Genomic DNA, 20,108 nt, shown 5'->3' on the forward strand with positions numbered 1-20,108 from the left:
AAATTTACCGTCACATGCAAGGAGTCATTAGCAGAGTAATCCAAAGACAAGGAATGCATCACTCATACTTGTACCACTGCTTCAGGCGTATGAAAGTTGTCTGCAGCTACACGAGGCACGTTCCCGCTTTGAGGAGTTTTGCGTACCTATCTGTGTGTTGCCTGCTACTATTAGCAACAATGTGCCAGGCACAGACTTTAGCATTGGTGCTGACACTGCCTTGAATGCTATTGTGGAGGTAAGATTGCGTATCTTTTAAAACTTGAGATCATAAAATGCATAAGATGAGGATACCTAAAGACCTGGAAATGTTTGGTTTTCTAAAATAATTCCTTTACTGTGCTTTTTTATGTTTTATAGTTAAGAAGTTTTCCAAGACTGGTTAAAGATTAGCCTAATAAAATTCAATTATGTGAGATGTTTAACTCTTGGGGACTCTGTTTTGTTATCCAAGACTGCTGCATTAGTGCTTAGGAAATTTATTTTGAGAATAAAATATTTTGCCTGCTTTTAGGTTTTTTTGTTTGTTTTATGTAGCTCCTCAGAATTACTTTGTTGAAGGAAGAAAGCATGTGTTTTATAAATAAATGCCACATTTGTTGCATGGGCTGAATATGACCGAGCTCAGTGCTGTAGAGCGTTTTAAGTACATGGTTAACACTAAACACATGAATAATCCCATAGGCTGCATTAGGCTTAACTTACATTAAGTGCATATAAATGTGTGCGTAGTATAAGCAGTTAAGCCTGTCACTGATGCTAACTAAACAGTATGAGGCCATAACTTGCTATGAATGAGTTTTCCATTTCAGTCAGAACAATCAGTTTTCTAGTTTTAGTCTGCCATAGCTTTTCCCTTGGGTACAGCTGCTAAATGAAATCTTCTAAGTTCTTCTAAGTTCTACTATCCTATTGAGTGCTGTAGCCACAGCAGAGGGAACTGAACTGAGGACTAATGCAAACAAATGAGTAAACCTCTGAACAGCTCTGAGTTTTATCAAACCCCACATTATCAATCCATATAACTAATTATGAAGTAAATGGCCAAGAAAGTCAGAATACAGATCCAGGGATGTGAGAAATGCAGATTTGTTGTCCTTCTCTGACACAGTGTTATTTATTTATATAACATGAAAAAGCTCCAGCAGATAAAGAGCTGTGTCAGAATCTACTATGGCTTGGTCTCTGGGAGATGCAGTACAGCATCCCTGAGGTGAAGATGACCTGGGTGGGTCACCTGAAGGTGACTTAGTGTGGGTAAATTGTAGCAATATGTTCATAGGCAGGACATAGGTACTTGTACCACTCCATTAGCTGCTCCCCCCTTACGTACTTGTATAAGGCTAAGTCTGCTAATTGTAACTGATAGAACTTCTAACGGTGATGCACCTGTAAAAGTAAAAACACGATGGGAAAAAAATGATCATATATAGTGCTGCTTCCTCTTATTTCACTGTTTTTATTATTAATTTTAATGGCAATTTGTACAGCTTTGGGTAGTGCTGTCTGTAAAAAATAAAAATTGTTGTAGTTAATTATTTAATTTCACTATTCAATAATAATTCACTATTGAATTTCATTATGGTTAGGATGTTTAGTTTATGTATGCTAAAATAGAACACTGTTGATTTGGTGAATTTTCAGATACCAGATTTTTCATGTAGCTGGCTCAGTTCATATGAAAGCTCATCTAGCAACGGAATTCCAAAGAGTACTGCAGAAAGAGTCACCGGGCCTCCATGTTTAAAACTTCTGAAACCTGCATCAGGCATTTGAGCTTTGGCCTTTCTATGAATTAAGGATTCTTTAAAATCCATCTGTGCCATTTTTGTATTTGGCTATTTCTGTCACAGGCATTCTGAAAAAGCAAGAATAATAGAAATTTTCTACTATCTCTCTTGTACAGTCAAGCAGAAATCCTTCTAAGTAGATCTAAAGTTAGTAATCCCCAAAGCAACTAATGATTTGCATCCTTGGTTGAGAAGCTTACAGCTTCTCAACAGGCAGAAAATTTCATTCTACTACTAGCAGCTGGAAAACCTTTTTAGAAATCTTGGCACTTACAGATCTTTTAAGTCTCTCAAAATGAAGGAAATTTTTGCATGGGTATTTATTTCTTCAGTGTCTAAAGCCAATATTTTTTTATGTCATAAGCTACACACGTAGTATCCATCCAGTTCCAGGCAGCTTCTTAAAAAATGAGTTAGAACTGGTTCAGTGCTGCATCTGCCACTATTAAAAGTAATGGGGATTTTAATAAATTTGTTACTGTTTACTATATGCTGATGCCAGTATTGTGCAAAAATTCTTGTGAAACTGCATCTGGAAGGGGAAAGTAAAGTGCTTGAGGACATTGTAAATTAACTTTTATTTCTCGTTTTTACTAAACAGAACTGGTGTAGGGACAGTATATCAGTTTCGTAAAATTCTTTTGGTCACCAAGTCTGGTATAACCTATTTATATATTTTTAAGACAAATAAGGTAATAGCATCTTTTTCTTTCTGTTATTTGCTTTCTGAAGGGAAGATACATTATCTGATGACTTTAAAATAATTTTGAAGGGTAGAAAACCTAATTCTAGGAAGTGAAAGTTTGTCAAATAGTTTTTTGAGTATTATTAAAACCTGGAGATGCACAGTAACCTAGTTCTAGGTTACTACTAGTACTACTACTACTAGTTCTACTTTTTCCTAAGTTTCTGTGTTTTCCTGAGTTTCCTAGGTCCTACCACACTGGAGATTTTTCTCTCTTATTTTCTTAGTCTTTTAGACAGCTCTAATAAATATTGGTATTATTTGGTGGCATGTAAGCAACAGATCTCTTTGTAGAGAACATTTCCTATGCTGGTGAGAATAAGATACCAGTGGAGGTTGCAGTCTTTTTATAGTAAGTATGTACCCATTAATTAAAAAATCAAAAACATTTCATAAAAAAGCTTCAGTAATGCTAGAAAGAATTTTATTTATGTGGATATTTTTATTGGAAAGTAAGCAGTAGGGCAATACATGCTCAGGATGTAAGTTTAAGAAACTGTAACTGCTAAGTGTGGTTGGGAATGTAGTGAATTTTAAAATCAGTACTAAGAAGGAATAAATTCTTCAGTGATTAATAGAATTAGAGCAATTAGAAACTTACTCATACCAGAGCTGATTAAAAAGCTCTTTTATATCTATTTGTATCTGTTAGAAAACTATCAGAACCTTTTAATTCCATGCAGAAACCAAAGCTGTTTTAGTATTTGCAGGAAGCAAATAAATAGGAGTTGATAGTAGCAAAACATTATTATTTTGACTGTAGTGTTCAAAGTGTGACTTATAGGAATGACTTTATTTGGTAACTGTTTGTAATTAAATGGGTTATGCTATCTTGGAATTTTTAAGGATGTATTTTTAGAAATTCTTTAAACTCTTCTACCATTGCATGACATGCATGACATACAGAAACACGGAAAATCAGTCTTTTTTAAATTTAAACTTACAATATCTTGTCTTTGATTAGACGTGTGATCGCATCAAACAGTCGGCTAGTGGTACCAAGCGTTGTGTGTTCATCATTGAGACCATGGGTGGTTATTGTGGTTATCTGGCTAATATGGGGGCCCTTGCAGCAGGAGCTGATGCAGCTTATATCTTCGAAGAACAGTTTGATATTCGAGAGCTCCAGGTATTCAGCATTAGAAATGTTTTCCTCATTTTTAAGTAGATCATAAAATTGCTGTACATGTGTAGCGTAATGTGTATATTTGAAGTGGATGGCTCATGTTACAAAAACCCCACGTATTTATATTGTATGTAAAGCTGTGCTTGTCAGTAGCACTTTCATATAATCCCAGTTCTTGTGTCATATTATACAAAGGAACATGTACAGTTATTCTTGGCATCAGATTCAGTCAACTGACAAAATTATTGTATTAGTCATTAAACACTACTAGGTGATTTGTTTCATTTTTATTCTTATTGAAATTCAACTTACATGTAAGTGAACAGACCTGGGCAGTTTTAAAAGAAAAACAAAATAGGGGGGAAAAAAAGATATACATTTTCCATTGTGTTAGATGGCTATTCATGTCAGGAGTTCCTCTGCACTCATTTCTCAGTGGACTGTACTCTTCATGTCATGCCTGGGAGCACCAGCACAGTATCCGTAACAGGACTTCTGCGAGCAATAGGAGTAAAGACAAGATACGATCTTTTGTGGCAGTTTCTGTATTTTTATGTATATTGACTTTATCCAACTTGGTATTATACCAGTACAGCATACAAAAAAAACAACACTCTGTTGCAGTTAAGATCAGTTATTTGTGATGCAGAGGAAGAAGTTCGTTTTAACCCAAGATGAATAGCGATACACAGTATATTATCTTGGATCTCAAAAAACCTTCTGGTTATTTGAATTTGCATACAATATTTGATGTGGAATACTTTACAGAAGTTCTCAGGATATGTAGGCTCATTAAAGTTTCAGAGTTCTGTATGGTTTGTTGAATATAGATTTGTTGTTTCTAGGCTAATGTGGAACACTTGACTGAAAAAATGAAAACCAGTATCCAGCGTGGTCTGGTTCTGAGGTAAGCAAAAGCAGTTTTAATAGATGGCATCAGTGATGCTGAGCACTTCCCGCTAAGTTGGCTGTTTGACCACTTGCGAAGACACTCTAGGTCTATATTCACTGATTATTCCTTTAGCATGATTTTTTTTACTAAAGCTGTAGCTACAGAAGGCAAGTCCAGGAGCTGTCTGGATGCTCAAGTCCAAAACTTACTTCTTTCTATGAAAATATACTTTGTCTACAATCTAATCTTTTATCCTGTTTTCAGTCTATTTTCTCATTGGCTTTGTCTTTTATTGTAGATTCTTTGTTAGTAAAGGTAGTGTGAAAACTGGCATACATGTGCACACACATAATATGACCTTTCCTATAAAAATCCTAGATTTTAGGAGATAACACAGAATAAAGTAGCTTTCAAAAATCAAAACATTTAAAATATGTTGATTAGCATGTTTTATATATAATGCTCTTATTTGGAGCATTTTTCAGTATACTGAATAGTGAAGGGCTGAGAAATGAATACCACAATAAATTGTATGAGGATATCAATATCCTTTGTTTGGCTTCTACTAGTTATAGACTAGGGCAAAAAAATATCCTACGTTTACAGTATTGGTAAGGAACAGCCTACAGTTCTATCCACTAGCCATGTTTTTATAAAAGGAAAAATGATGACACTGGATGTTGATTATTTTTTGTTTTAATGCAGTTTTTCCTCTGCATAATGAATTTGTCAGACCTAAAATGACATTTTTCACTACCATTTTTGATAATGGATTTCAAGTGACCTGCCAGTGATGTCAGTGTACTAAAAGTAATGCAGATTTCAAAATCATAGGTATGTTGCGTGGAAGTGAACATACATGATTAGATTAAAATTTCCAAGCCATGATTACTGGTATCAGAAAAATGGGAAAACATTTGTCATTCAGTAGCTGTAAAGACATCCACTACTTGATAGTAAATTTACTAACTGTGTCTGGCCTTAATTGTTACAGAAATGAGAACTGCAATGAGAACTACACAACTGACTTTATTTATCAGTTGTATTCTGAAGAAGGAAAAGGAGTGTTTGACTGTCGAAAAAATGTATTGGGCCACATGCAGCAGGTAAAAGTGACCTTAAAATTACAGACCAGCTTAACTCTGTATGACAAAGAGCATACGCTATTCAGCCATTTCAAGCAAGTCTGTGTTAGGATTGAAGAAAAAAAAAAAGTGTGTGGATTTTTGTTCGTAGGTAACTCAGAAGTTTTTGTTATATTATTTTGTTATTACATTTTATTGCAATTCCTCCTGAAAAATCTAGGGGAAAATAACACATTAGATTCTTAATTATTTTCATTTTCATTCTTCTCCTGTCTATATTAGTAAACAACTACATTTTTAAAAATAGACAATACAGCTGTCATTATTACTGTAATCCATCCTTAGAACACACTTATCTGCCCATCCATAACGTATCTGGCTTCTGAATCCTGGAAGATACGAGGTTTCATTAAGAAAATATGTGCAGATGGATTGTTCTTGTAAAAGAGACAGTAGCAAGCTACTGCTTGTGAGCTACCTTGCATCTCTGTCTCACTCTACTGCTTCTGAGTGGGCAAATAGTAAGTTTCTAATTTGGCTACACTAACCACCAAGACTGAGGTAGAGTAAAAAAATGCATGTAGAGCCAAATTTCTCAAGTAGTAGTTGTGAAACGACTGTCTTTCCTTTTAAGTCACTTCAAGTTGTATATACATATTCCCCTTATATATTTTTAGATTATTCAGCACTGAGGTTAGCACTTTCTGCATATAATCTAGCAAAGTTATTTTGAACGTCAAGGCCAGCATTAGTCAATCTGTTTGGAGCTATTTGGAACTACTTCACATATGATTTCATTCCCATCTGCTGCATTGAAAATGGACAGAAAAGTCAGACTTTATATAATATGGACAGAGGGTTTAAAAAAAACCCCAAACCACCACTTTTCTTCCCAGAACTATATAAAGGCTACCGTAATACTTGAAAAGAAAGCAACTAAAAAAAAAACAAACCACGATTACTAGTCTAGGAAGTCCCAGCACAGTTGTTTCATCCTAGTATTACATACACAGCATGAAGGCCTTCCTTGTTAGAGTGCTCTGCTGCCCAGGCTTCCTAGATCACAGAGTCAGCACTTGAATTTCTCAGGCTCCCTCTGACGCCTCTCCTTCAGCAGTTTCCTGGTTTCTATCTGGCTGAAAGCAGGCTGCCCTGTGGCAGCGTGATAGCTGGGCATGCTATGGGGGAAGTGAAAGAAAGGGAAACCAGGGCCCTCCATTTATCTGAGTGTTATTGATTCCAGTAAGTCTACAAGTGCTTAAGACAAATTTTTAATGTTTTTGCTTGATTTGTGTGGTGGGGTTTTTGGTTTCTTTGTTTTTTCTAAGTGGGGGAAATGGAAATAGGAGATAGAGCAGGCCATTAAGAGATGACTGAAAATAAAAACAAATACTGGTTTGATAACTAAACTAACCCACAGTTAAATTTTCACACAGGGTGGTGCACCTTCACCATTTGATAGAAACTTTGGAACAAAAATTTCTGCAAAAGCTATGCAGTGGATCTCCAAAAAACTGAAAGATACCTACCGAAAAGGTGCAGAAACATTTGGTGCTATCTTGTGTTACTGTCTTTGGTTAGCTGTTGGTATATAAGGCTGCTCTACTACACAAACATATGAAAGTATATTAGTTTGTGAGTCAGCATACTTATTTCCCTCTGGATTGTGTTTTTATTATTCAGTAGTGCCTTGCTGTGTTTCCTACTCTAAGACGATTTCACTTCAAGTGAGGTCAATTCAGATAGCTGTTTTCTTATCTTGCTAGTGTGATTGCAGTTTTTCATGCATGAAGGAATTGATGGTTATATAGTTACATCTGTTCTTCCTTTTTGTTTCATGGTGGCTACATGGGAGACAGAAGAAGGTAATATGTCTTCTTTGGGAATTTTTGTAAAGTATTTTTTACTAAAATCTAATTTAAAATTGGATGTTAAAATTCAGTCTTGTTGCTTAATTACACTATTTTCATTGCTAATCACCAAAGCTAAATTAAAAAAGTGAAGATCTCCTAACCCTATTAAAGTACTAATTGATGATTTGTAATTCATTACATTAAATATTCAGTAACTGGAATTAAGCTACTGTAAGCTCCCTGTTCAGTTTAATTACAGAAAAAAAGGGTATTTGCCCTTACAAGTGTGAATAAGAAAGATCCTGAATTACTTCGTTCTTTTTAGGAAAAGTATTTGCCAATACCGATGACTCAGTTTGTTTGCTGGGAATGCGTCGACGCAACCTTGTTTTCCAACCCGTGGCTGAGCTTAAGAATGAAACAGACTTTGTGTATGTATACGCTGCTTACATTTTAAACATCTCAACACAGGCTTTCTTTCACTACATCAAATGAACTTCTTCACAGTGCTGACACACAGCTTGCCAGCCATTTTATTCCACTCGCATCTTTGGCCTACGTTCAGCCAGTTATTCACTTTGATTGTTCACTTGTCTTTTCTAACAACTCCCTTTATGCTTGCTTTTCATCCTCCATATACTTGGAAGTCTCTTGTTATGAATTCTGGGACTCCACTGTCTTTTAAATACCTTTCTTATAATTGTCTTTGCTCTAATGCCTAAATTTACTTTTGATACAGTTTAGCAGGGCAGCACTTTTGTGCAGAGTTTGGTTTTAAGTTTGCCTATATAGAACATCTTCCAGTAAAATCTATTAATTCCTTCATTATTCTGTCCTTATTTCTCTGATTTTGGGTCAGTGTTTGCATCCCACCATAAATGTCAATATCTGATTCTATTTATAGGGAAGGCTGTTAGTGTTGTCAAGTGTTTGTCTTAGCCACTAAGTACATCACCTGCTGCTTTCTTTTCCATCCTACCCCTTACACAGACACAGGATTCCCAAGGAGCAATGGTGGCTGAAGCTGCGACCACTGATGAAAATCCTGGCCAAGTACAAGACCAGTTATGATGTTTCAGACTCGGGCCAGCTGGAGCATGTTGCTATGGTCAGCCCAAAGGAAGCAGAAACCGGAGCCATCTGAAAACATCATCTCTAGATTACTGTAATAGATGCACATTGTGAGTAACAATGCTTTAGAATCGTTACAGCTTTGTTTTGTAACATATAAATTATTGTACCAGCACTTTATGTGAAACAAGACATTCAGATGTCACACAGATTTTGTCCTGTATTTGTGTTACGTTTGAAACAAGCCCTAGCATCTAATGGATAATCACCATTTATTGATACTGCCCTTTAACAGTAAGTGCAACACTGTTCTATGCACTCTGTAAGTTACTCATCTACTGCACTTTGTTTCAAAGTACTTACACCCAAAAAGTAAGTGTAGGTGGCTAGCTTTGTGTTGAGTTACAGGATGTGCTTCATGTATCTGAAATGAAATAAAATACTGTTGCAAACATTTGAGTGACTTGTCAGAAATTGTATTCACCTGCTTCTGAACAATGAGGGGAGTAATGCTTCATGAAAGATTCTCTATATGCTCCAGTCACAGTAAAAAAGCAACTGCCCTTTTCCTTCCCTAACCGTGCAGGAAGCAGTCACAGCAGGGCAAGCTGGTTTTTTGTTGCTGCTTCAGGATTAGACTGGAACTCTGACTCCTTTCTCCTTAACAGGGATGATAAAATGTTTTGGGGGGGCAGGGGGAAGCTTTAAAAACTTGAGCTTCAGAAGGGTGTAATCTGGTCCTTGCTTGATGTTTCCTTTCTCTCAGCTTCTTCAAGTCTATTAAAAAAAACAGTGATGAGAGGGTAAAACTGATTTTTGAAATTAGGCTGACAAACACAGCCAAAAATGTTTCCTCATGTCAGCTTATCTGTTCACTAGACTTTGACAAAAAGTTAAATACTAAACCATGTCATATCAAAATATGACTGAATGTTGCCCAAATTGGCAAGCTAAGTTGAACTTAACATAGACTGTACATTGATTCATTCATGAGTGATTTGCCTACTACACTGCAATTCACTACAAACTTGGCTTGATGCAAGGCAGAATGTACTATCACAAAGCTCCTCTACCTGCAGGTGGCTTCTACAAAGGACTCTGGAATTACCACAACAAAAAATGCAATGTCAGTGTGAGACAATTCTTTATATACTCAGCAGAAGACAATTCCAAACAACCACCATTTAAAACTAGAGTTTTACATATACAAAAATATTTAATTTATATAGTATTCATATGTGATTGGAGGAGTCAGCCTTCAGTGAAATACTAAGGTCTGCCTTTGCCATACAGAGCAAATAATTCTTGCTTTCAAATACTGTATGGTTAGAAAATTTTTCACATAGTTATTGCAAGAGGAACAGCTTTTAACTGGTTTGTTGGACACTGCTAAAGGCAGCAGTGAACATTTACGTTAAGTTGAACTATAGCACAGTTAAAAGTTACTACCATAAAGTCACACAGATTGGCTTGTTTTGTATTAGCTTGTTAGCAGCAGCAATCATCGTTTGACCCATGAAGGATCTTTGGTGATATCTGCATTTTGTGGGCCAAGTACAGCTTGACCACGAGTGCTCTTCCCCACTGCAAGATACCTGCAAGAAAAAAAAAAACAACAAAAACAAACCAACAAATGAGAAGCTGCTGCTGCATTCAGTTATCCATGACTGTTACACAAGTTAAAAACATATTCCCATCTTTAGAAAAATTGCTGTTTGATACATACCCCTTTGTTTACTTTTACAGCACCTTTTTGGACATAGTGGTTTTCGCCAGTCATCACAACACAACAGTCTCCTAACACATAGCCCTTACTCACCTAGCCCCTTAAACTTGTCTCCTTCAGCTGTGGAATTCTGAAGTCTAAACTGGCATTCAGAACTCTAAAGAAGCACAAAATGTCAGGAGTCCAGAAGAACCAGCTGGTATGGCCAGGTGCTGGATGTCTGTACTCTTCTCCAGACAGTTTCTGGACCATTGAAAAGTAAAACTATCTCCCACAAACTCAGAATGTAGGAGGGAGCTACATCTGCTAAAATGCAGTAAAGCAGGATATAATTAACATCTCTCTTTCTAGGTTAGAAAAGCAAATACTGAAACTTGTACAAAAAGGCCAAGGCACGAAATCCAAGAACTTTATTATGACAGACTTCACAAACAGTTTTCTTCTTCAAATTACGTTTTTTGTTCTACTTTTCAAGTAAGCATTTTCCTAAATTGAACACACACTTACTTGTTTGATACATCAAGCAGGTTATCACTGTTGACAGCAAAAAGCTGTTCTCTGTGTGACTGCTTCATTTCATCTGAAATCCCATATAAGAAATTATCCATTCCTAGGAAAAAACAGAACCAAACCACACACTGCATTGGTGACTGGAATCTCTGTTACAATTTAGTGCATGAACGAGTGCAAACTAAGACAGGCACATGTGCTGGAAGAACAGAGACTACAATTGGGCCATTGTTCTGAGACAACATCGAACTGTAAACCAAATACCAAAGGTCAGAACTGGGTAAACCAATTTTCTAAGGTAATAAGTTTCCTATTTAGGAAAAAAAAAAAATCATGTTCTATTCTAGCAAGTGATTTAGTTTGTCAACAATCTAAATGTAATGGTGGTCCAGAAAACTTAAAACACATTCATTCTACAGAGTTTCAGTACCTTCTAACAATGTTTTAGCCAGACTGCATTTCAAGAAGCTTCTGTTTTTATTGTGGTTTATAACAACAAACTCTCAAAATTTCCCATCAGTTGCCATACACATTCAACACAAGGTTTTGATCACCTTTTTGTGCTACACACAAACCTGCATAGAAATGCTTTAATGCTTTTGCTGGCATACCTGCGTACAGTATTTTAATATTAGTATTAAAATTAATATTATAGGTCCATGAACAACCAGAGAACTCCAATAATCATAGAAAAGCTTTCTGTCATGCAAATAATCATGGGGTGGGGAGGGGGGGGAAGTGGTTTGGGATGACATCAGTCCAACCTCCCGCCCAAAGCAGAGCTGACTGAAGTTTCATAAGGATGTTCAACTCCTTATGCAGGGCCCAACAATCCAAAGAGCAGTGGTGTGAAGGGACAGGGATTTCTCTCTGCAGCAGCTTCCAGGCCAATTGAACAAAGTTCTTCTGTTCAGTGTTTCATTACATTTGCCACAGCTCTGTTAAGATGCATGTTCAAGTATCAAAGACTGTAAATCATTACCCTCACAAACACTGATATTCCACATGTATCCACTTCACTTACATATGCACCTTACATTGATTACTTTTATTTTTAGTTGCCTAGACTAGAACCAAGTTCCATCAGCTGAATGTCAGCTTCATTTTGTTTTCTTGTTCAATAACCTAGCATTAAAACAAGTACATATTAAAATAATGCTAATTTTAACCTTGTAATTCCTTTATGTATAGGAATGTATTGTAACTTAGCAAGTTTTGGATTGAAACTAAACTGAGAATGGGGGTGGGAGGAAAAAGCGAGGACAGCAAATGTATGAGCAAAGTGAACAGATGTGAAGATACTACCAGCCAAGATTAAGTATGCAGAGATGTAAAGAAGATAACACCTTCCACCGTAGCAGACAGACTTTCATGCTTTAATTTCTTGAAAAAACATATGCACAAAAGGTTAGACATTCATAGTCAATACGTGTACTTGTGTCAGGAAAATAATCCTCCAACTTTTTTTGAATCAGAAGACCAGTATTCCACTTTATCTGCTTGCATTTAATTCCCTTCCCAAGTCTAAAACTGTTTCTTTAATCTACCTCCATCTGCATTCACCTGACAGCAAGGAGCAGTATGAACATGGAAACTTTAGCAGAGAGACTGAACACGTGGTATTTCTGAAAGAAACAAGAACTGACTGCTTCACTGAAAGCGCAGTGGTCTGTCTGCTGCTGACAACAAATTTTATCATACAATAAAAAAATAAATATTGGCAGTGCTAGAGCTAAGGAGAATATACCTTTATCTGAAGGAGCTATTGGTGCATCTACAGCAGCAAATACTGCCAGCTTAGCTTCATCGATATCTTCCTGTGTGAATTCTCCAGACTTGGCCCATTCAACTGCTTTCTCAAATGTCTTCAAGGTGGCTAACGAATTTGGGTCTCTTAGAAGTAGACAAAAAAAACCCAACAAAGTAAAATTAATTACTTCCGTCTTACAAAATTAAATACTGTAATTGCTTTGTAGTTTACTATGCATCATACAAAAATACATATGTGGGGATTAAACCACATGATGAACTTGTGGCTTTTTGGGTGGTTTTTTTGTTGTTATTGTTCTTTGGGTTTGTTGTTGGTTTTTTTTAAACAAAAAGGTTTTGTGGATTTTTTTTTCCCCCCAGAAGAAATAAGTCTTATAACCCAGCCACATTTTGAATTTTAGATACAAGTTCAGTTGCCTAAAAGTAGCTGCAAGACTGTGTGCAGAGAACCGGTATTAAAAAAAGATCTTAAACCAGCACTGTTAACAATGCACTATTAATTTGCTGCAACAGCTTAGTAAGCATAACTGCCATTAATATCAGTAGTAATACTTATGATATACCGTATCTTCTCCAAGTTGTGTTTCCTGCTACACTTGTTCCTACTCTCTGCAAAACAGGTACAACAGGTTGACAGCTACTGAAACTCTAACCGGGACAGGTCCTACCATGTTGAAGCTTCCCAGACAGGCAACGCTGCTCAGATTTTAGCTAAGAATCCCAACCAAGTACTGTGCTGGACTACCTTTGGTCTAGGAAAATGATTTAAGCCAAGACTCTCCAACCACATGACATTTTTAGTGGTGACTGTAACTAGCCTTTAATCACAGAATCACAGAATTACTGAAGCTGGAAAAGACCTCTGAGATCATCAAGTCCAGCCTACGATACTATATGATACCATATATACTATATATACCTCCAGGTCAAATTTCATCTGTAAGTGCTTTGGTAACACCAGTGCAAAGTAACTGTTCTGGATTGGAAAAGAAGAGGAAAATAAAAGAAAAAAAGCAACCTTAGCTCATCACCAGCACTACTTTCTACTGAATCTCTGGTAATTCCAGCCACAGCCACCAAAGGAAGCTGCGTTTTTTCAAACCCAGGACCTTCGGTAACAACATGATTCTACTTCCTGGTCTCAAATTAAGAATAGTCCTGACTTTGCTTTTTTAGGGCCTCTTAAACCCAGAAGAAACAAATGAAAGCCAGTTTTACATAAATCTGGTACCGAGACAGTAAACATCTAAGTACAGCTGCAACAATGGCTGCTACCAGCAGAGAGAAGTTAGGCTTTCCCCAAGGACAGAAACCAGAGAAAGCAAGGAGTGGTTTATTAACAAATCTAATATACCTTAAGCAACTAATCTTAATATCATCAACACTGAATCACTTTCTTGTGATATGGCATTCTTTTTATTTCCCTTGATCTTGAAAGAGAGCTCAAACTAAAGTCAAAAAAGATACATTTAAGTGCAGACAGTGGTCCCCTCCAATGTGAATCGGAAAGAACCTACTGTTACCTGTAGGAGTAGAAGGTGAATATGCCATTGTGACTAAGCTTAGCACCTCCACCGTAAGCTCCTCCTTTCTCTCTGACTTCTCTATGTAGGAATTTAGCTGTCATCAACCGTGCAAGAATTCGAAGGCTGTATATGAGAGAAATATCACCAGCAAAGGTGTTAAATGAACTGGACAACAGCAATATTCTCAACTTCCTCTAAAGCTCACAGAGATCCCTATATGCAATGCATTGCTGCTTGTACTCTACAGCAGCAACGATAACAATACTCAGTATTTAATAATAGCTGGATAATGTGACATTATTATACAGTGGCACTGCTTTGACTATTTCAGTTTATTTTGCAGTAATGAAATGCAAAAGCAGCCTCCTAAACTTTGTTATGTGCAATAGGACTGCCAACTCAGACATATCCAAGTAAGTAGGGCTGTTTATTCCAAAGTTAGGAAACAGTAGCCCCTCAATACTTAATCTCAGCATTTACTAAAACACAGCATTTCTGGACCTTTTTGTGACAAATGCACTGCAAAGCACTTCCCATTGACACTCCATATTCTGTGGTCAGCCTCAGATTTTCCATTTCCTTCTATGCTCTGCAATATACATAGAAGCTCCCTGCTGATCCTGTTTCTCACCTTGCATAGTCTGAAGCTCTGTAGGGAACTGTTCGAATGCATTCCCCAACATAGTTCACTGGGAAAGGAAGTACAAAATGGGTCTTCATTGGGCATGGCTTGAAAGTAGGATCCTAAGACAAAAAATGCATTATTGTCACAGTTAGCAGAGACGAGACAATTCACCCATTTGAGAACTCTGGCTTTTTTGATAATCATGAAGTTCTGCCAGACGTACAGACACTCAAAGGCTAAAGCTGTCACGAGACCTATGCTGCAACCACCGACATTTCACTTGTGCCTGTTATTAGCAATCCAGTACATAGAACTGCCTTGGGAAACTAAAGTACGTGGACACTGTACATCAGCCACCCATCCTTGTACACCGGCTTCTCAATTGTGCAAGCCTTGCATTGTTACCAAAGAGTTTTGACTGGCATGCTTCCCTGCCACGTATTTAACTTGGATTGAAACAAGCGTTCATAACTCCCCACTTCTATGTCCATATAAGTACAGGGTCACCACCACCATATTTCAATCCACTGACTCAATTTTAGATATTGAAGCCAGATTCAGAAACTGAAACCCACAAAAAAATGCTAACTATTTATGAAAGCAGCAGCTACATTAATTTCTGCTCAAACATCTCCTGCAGTAAACTTGATTCTTCCTTACACCCTCACTTCAAAACTTCAAAACTTCCAGTCCTCTTCACGGCTCCAGGCCTCTGCAGCACTCGCTTCTTTGCCTCTTTCACACAAACACCTACTTGTGTGCTTACTTAAGCGTAAGCAGAGCCTTACACGGCTCCAGCAGCTTTTACAACCCCATTTCAATACTCGCAAGCCTTTCTTAACTTCAGGGACCGCTTCCCAGCCCCTCACACATCTCTGGCCAGTTGGGCCAAGCGCACCAGCGCATACATCACTGGTCAGCAAGCAAAAGCTTGGGCTGAGCTCTCCCCGCTGCCTTCTGAAAAGAGAACTCGGGGTATGCAAAGCTGTTTTTTCTCTCCTGTAGCCAAGCAAATTTTAATTTTTACCTTAACTGTCGCTGATGCTCTTCTGTCAAGTGTCATTCACAGTCAGATTCATTGAGGGAGGAAAGGAAGGAAAGTAAGGGACTAACTGGGCGTGACACCACACGAGTCTGGTTTTGAAACCAGGATAAAAACAAAGTAAGCATTGCTTGCAGGATGCAGCACAAGCAGGTATTTGCACATGCCCGTGAGTGTGAAGTTAGCTAAATGACCTTCAAGAGCCAGAACCAAAAAGAATGCCATAGAAGGATGAAGAAGTTTGATTGCTAGTTTGAAGAAACAATCCAGTCAGATGGTGGAAATGAAGGGCACTTTATGTTTCAGTGGTGTGCTTCTAAAGAGTAAGAGCAACTGTAACAGCTAAAGATGGAACATTAGCATCAGTAACTGCCCTGTAATACCAATATCCCCATACACACATACATATATATGCGTACATATATCCCCAATATAATGTACTTACATTAACTAGTTTCCTTGTGATCTGCAAACCAGTCAGCATTTCGCTTCCCAAGGGTTTGACTTCTGAAGATTTCTAGGAGAGACCCAGCCCTCATTAAATATGATTAGACCAAGAATACTACAAATGCATCCCCTACCCTTCAAACCTCTTTGAAACCACCATCGGATTGTGTCTTCACAAATATAAGCAAGCAACTCCGTTACTTCTTTAAATTTGAATTTCTAAGCAAATGCCAAATAAATTTCCTTTCAAGAGTAATTTGCCACTGAAATACACCAAGACATAGATGAAACAAGGCCCAGAAAGTTTCAGACTATCATTTCCATCACAGGTAGGGAACTGGGAGCTTATTCCAGTCTCGTGAGAAATTAAGATAGATCTGCACATTGACAGAGCAGATCCTTTGTCAACTCTACTGAGCCAGGCATATTTTATGCCAAATGTCCTGAACATCCAGATTACAAAACGAATTCCTACACAGCTGAGGAACTGCACGTCATGCCCTATTTCATTTTGGCCAACAATTCAAGTACAACTTGGCTAAAAAAGAAATTGCAGTTTTATTTGAGAGAGAGGAAGAATCCTTTTTCCACATCCCACGCAAAAGCAGTAACTTCAGGGTAAGGTTTGACACCTGATCTACAGGATTACCATAGTCTGTTTTATTAAGGTGAAGACAGCCTCTGTGGCAAAACAGAGCTGACTCTTGCAAATTTATTTGGATATCTTTGTACAGACATGGTATCCAAGCTCAAATGATCTCCTGATTGCACACTGGCCTTTACACAAGATCTAACCCAACTGTATTTGATGCCCTGGTCACAAATGAAGTAACTTCTTACCTCAATCACATGGGGACGAACAGGTTTTCTCTCTTTTTTACTTCTAGCTATGCCCTTTATAAATTTCTCTACTTCTTTAGATGCTTCTGGTATCTGCTGAGGTGCTGCATTCACTGAACATCTGAAAAATACATATCGAGTTTTAAAATAAGTTTTTGTGTTTTCAGACAGTCTTTTATAATTTGCACTACTTTGTCTTCCTAAGCAGTTTCTATTAAACCATCAGAATGTTAGATCTGTGGTCACTGATAATCATTACAACATACTCAAAATCCAGCATTTGATGTCACTGTCCAATTGCTTTTCTTTTGCTTGCTTAAATACACCTTCAGCCCTAAACTTTAGCAGTAGCTGTCAAACCACTGCTGTGCACAGGACAAGACTACATCTGTTTTGCAAAGTATAAATGCCTCACAAAGACACTAATGCCATCTGTATTCTCTTTACAGGCAGCTCTACCATGGTTTTGAACAGTATGGATATTTTTGTAGTTTTGTTCATCCTTTCATGCTCTGCAAAACAGAACTTTGCAACTTATGTCACTTCAAATGGACCTGGTTCTGGAACTAATGTGTCTGACACTAAATACCCTACAGTAGCCTCTTACTTTTTCCAAAAAATGTGTAAAGCAGATTTCAGAATGTCGCTATTTTCCTTTTAGAACAAAAAAATAAAAACTAAACTGCATTCTACTGTTACAGTACAATATCAGAGTGCTCAGGAGACAAATACTGTTAATGAAGGGGAAAAAAAAAAAAAAGGCAGAATTTTGAGCTTTTCTGTGAAATCCCACAGGCCATTTACATGCTCTCGGTACAACCCTTACATAAGGAATTTCCTGTAACTTTCACATATCTGTTAAAAAATGAACAAAATGAACCACAGTTACCACTTTTTACGCAAGAAGAATTTAAACTAATAACATTTTTGTAGTTTGTAGACCTCCCATCTCACAGAGCCCCAGTACTCTATGAAGCACACTGATAGGTGCACATTCACAGGCTGTGGCTTCTCTTTAACCAAAATGCCCCCTTTCTTTGTTAGCTGGAACTCACCTGATGTTGTCACTGTTTAATAAGTACTTCTTAATGCGTGGCAGTTTGCGTAGGATTGGTTTAATATCAGACATTTCTGCTATTCTCTTCATCAACTTCACCTGTGCAGGAAGGCAGAAAGACCACAGATTAAGCCAATAGAAAGAATTAGAAAAAAACAAGCACTGTAATTCCAAAGTCAAGGATTATGCGCCTCGCTGAAGGATGCCATCATTTTCACCTGGTCCATCCCACTGAACATTTCCTGCAGTTCTCCAGAAGGCGTAAGGTTTTTGCTGGCTCTAATAGAGGCATAGAGATGCCCACAATCTGGAATCCCATTTGACAGCTCCTGGGCAGTCTTCTTAACCAGCACTCTGAAATGTTCTTCCTCCTCAAATCGGGGGCTGAAAAAAGAGTAAAAGCATCTCACTCTGTCTCAGGCAAAAGCATACCAATGGCATTTATAATACCGAATCATTCATCATTTCAAGATAAACAGAGCTCTTAAGATAGTTGGCTCTCCATTTTATTCCCTATAGAGTCATGCAAATGATGGAATACTTAGGTTCAGAAACTGGGAGCCACTTAAAGATAGTTATAAAAAGAAATCCCAAAGTAGGAGCTAAGAAGATAATGATTGGGGGAAGAGGGAAAAAGAAACTTCATGCAAAACCACAAACTAACAAAGGAAACCCAATGTACTGTACTTGTTAAATATTTCACTCCATAAATGCATCATGTCTGGCAGATTTCTATCCAAGCATAGAGATGAAAACAGCACACCCTGAAGGAAAAAAGAAAAACAAACCACAAAAAAAGGCCTCATTCACACAAGACAAAGCAATGGCCTGAGAAATGCACAGTAACTTTTTACGAAAGTGATGCAATGATGCCAACCCAATGCTACACATCACACAACCACTTTAATGCAGGCTATGCTAACAAAATCAGATCAGACATGAAATGTGATTGTTCTTCGCACAAAGCAAGCCTGTCAATGCCTCCTTCTCAACAGTAAGTAGCAGTTCAGAAACAGAATTTCTTATTTTTCACATAAAGTAAAACTGCTCTGGGGATGCATCTTTCTGCAAAGGAGTCCCTCTAATTCAACTCCAGGACTCATGGGGAGCAGACCACAGCAGCAAACCACAGAAAGTCTGAAAAAAATCTTAGAGATTTCTAGGACTGTTATAGTCAATATTAACATCTAATGATCCTGCAAACATACCACGTTTCTGAACCACTTTAACAGTGACATGCACAAACACCAATCTCTATGTATACGCTATATCCTTTGTTTTCCAAAATATTTTGCAGCGCTCAAAAACATGGTGACAGATGCTAGTGAAACACTGTCTTAAAATGGAAAATCACCCCTTAAAACAAAATTCTAATTTATGGGAACTGTAAAAATCTTTATCTTATGCTAAAAGGCACGAGTCATTTTATACACCAAGTTCTTAATGTACATTAGCCGACCCTCTCCCTGGAAACCCTGGCTGACCCTTAACTACAGAGCAGTTATTGCAAGTGCAACATCTTGACATTTATGATTAATTTACCTGTTCATACACATCTAGGTGTGAATCATCTGGAATGATATGTGGGCTGACAGACATCCCACCTGTTTTTAGTTCTATTTTCTGGGCTTGTTCCCTGTAATCAAGGGCTCCACATCCCATCCTGTGAAAAACAAGAGATTTATTTATTTTCAGGATCCAGGATCCACGTGTCATTTGCAAAGCAGACTGTTCAGGCCAATACTAATTTAGCAAATGAACATTCTGGAGTATTACCAAGCAAACATAATACTTCACACCTTATAAAAGCTTCACACCAAGCTTTTCAATTAAAGCATCCTGTTAATTTAGAATGGTGTATTAAAAAGTGTGCTTTCTGTACAGGCTTGCTACCAACATCCATATGGAACTAGAGTAATAGCATCACATAAGCTGTTATCATTAATAAAAAGAGCAGATTCCTCCTGGCCAAGGTGTCCTATTCTGCCCTGTGCCACTCTTTC

At 37.5% G+C, this 20,108-nt stretch overlaps 2 protein-coding genes across 2 annotated transcripts in view; one reads left to right on the plus strand and one right to left on the minus strand.

Moving 5' to 3' along the window:
- Positions 1-9,017, plus strand: part of PFKP (phosphofructokinase, platelet) — a 37,165-nt gene extending 28,148 nt beyond the window's left edge. Inside the window, exons 15-21 of the mRNA XM_010183915.1 lie at positions 86-238; positions 3,500-3,664; positions 4,507-4,568; positions 5,548-5,659; positions 7,075-7,174; positions 7,817-7,922; positions 8,482-9,017. Coding sequence (XP_010182217.1) covers positions 86-238; positions 3,500-3,664; positions 4,507-4,568; positions 5,548-5,659; positions 7,075-7,174; positions 7,817-7,922; positions 8,482-8,635 — 852 coding nt within the window. The 3' untranslated portion in view covers positions 8,636-9,017. The remainder of the gene's footprint in view (positions 1-85; positions 239-3,499; positions 3,665-4,506; positions 4,569-5,547; positions 5,660-7,074; positions 7,175-7,816; positions 7,923-8,481) is intronic.
- An 835-nt stretch (positions 9,018-9,852) lies between these two features.
- PITRM1 (pitrilysin metallopeptidase 1) overlaps positions 9,853-20,108 on the minus strand; it is a 25,890-nt gene continuing 15,634 nt past the window's right edge. The window contains exons 17-27 of the mRNA XM_010183916.1: positions 19,648-19,768; positions 18,793-18,869; positions 18,324-18,489; positions 18,104-18,204; positions 17,049-17,169; positions 16,207-16,278; positions 14,726-14,838; positions 14,092-14,217; positions 12,546-12,691; positions 10,796-10,898; positions 9,853-10,157 (exon numbers count right to left, since the gene is read on the minus strand). Coding sequence (XP_010182218.1) covers positions 10,064-10,157; positions 10,796-10,898; positions 12,546-12,691; positions 14,092-14,217; positions 14,726-14,838; positions 16,207-16,278; positions 17,049-17,169; positions 18,104-18,204; positions 18,324-18,489; positions 18,793-18,869; positions 19,648-19,768 — 1,240 coding nt within the window. The 3' untranslated portion in view covers positions 9,853-10,063. The remainder of the gene's footprint in view (positions 10,158-10,795; positions 10,899-12,545; positions 12,692-14,091; positions 14,218-14,725; positions 14,839-16,206; positions 16,279-17,048; positions 17,170-18,103; positions 18,205-18,323; positions 18,490-18,792; positions 18,870-19,647; positions 19,769-20,108) is intronic.

Source organism: Mesitornis unicolor, unplaced genomic scaffold, assembly GCF_000695765.1.
Source record: "Mesitornis unicolor isolate BGI_N332 unplaced genomic scaffold, ASM69576v1 scaffold38794, whole genome shotgun sequence".
Classification (NCBI taxonomy): domain Eukaryota; kingdom Metazoa; phylum Chordata; class Aves; order Mesitornithiformes; family Mesitornithidae; genus Mesitornis; species Mesitornis unicolor.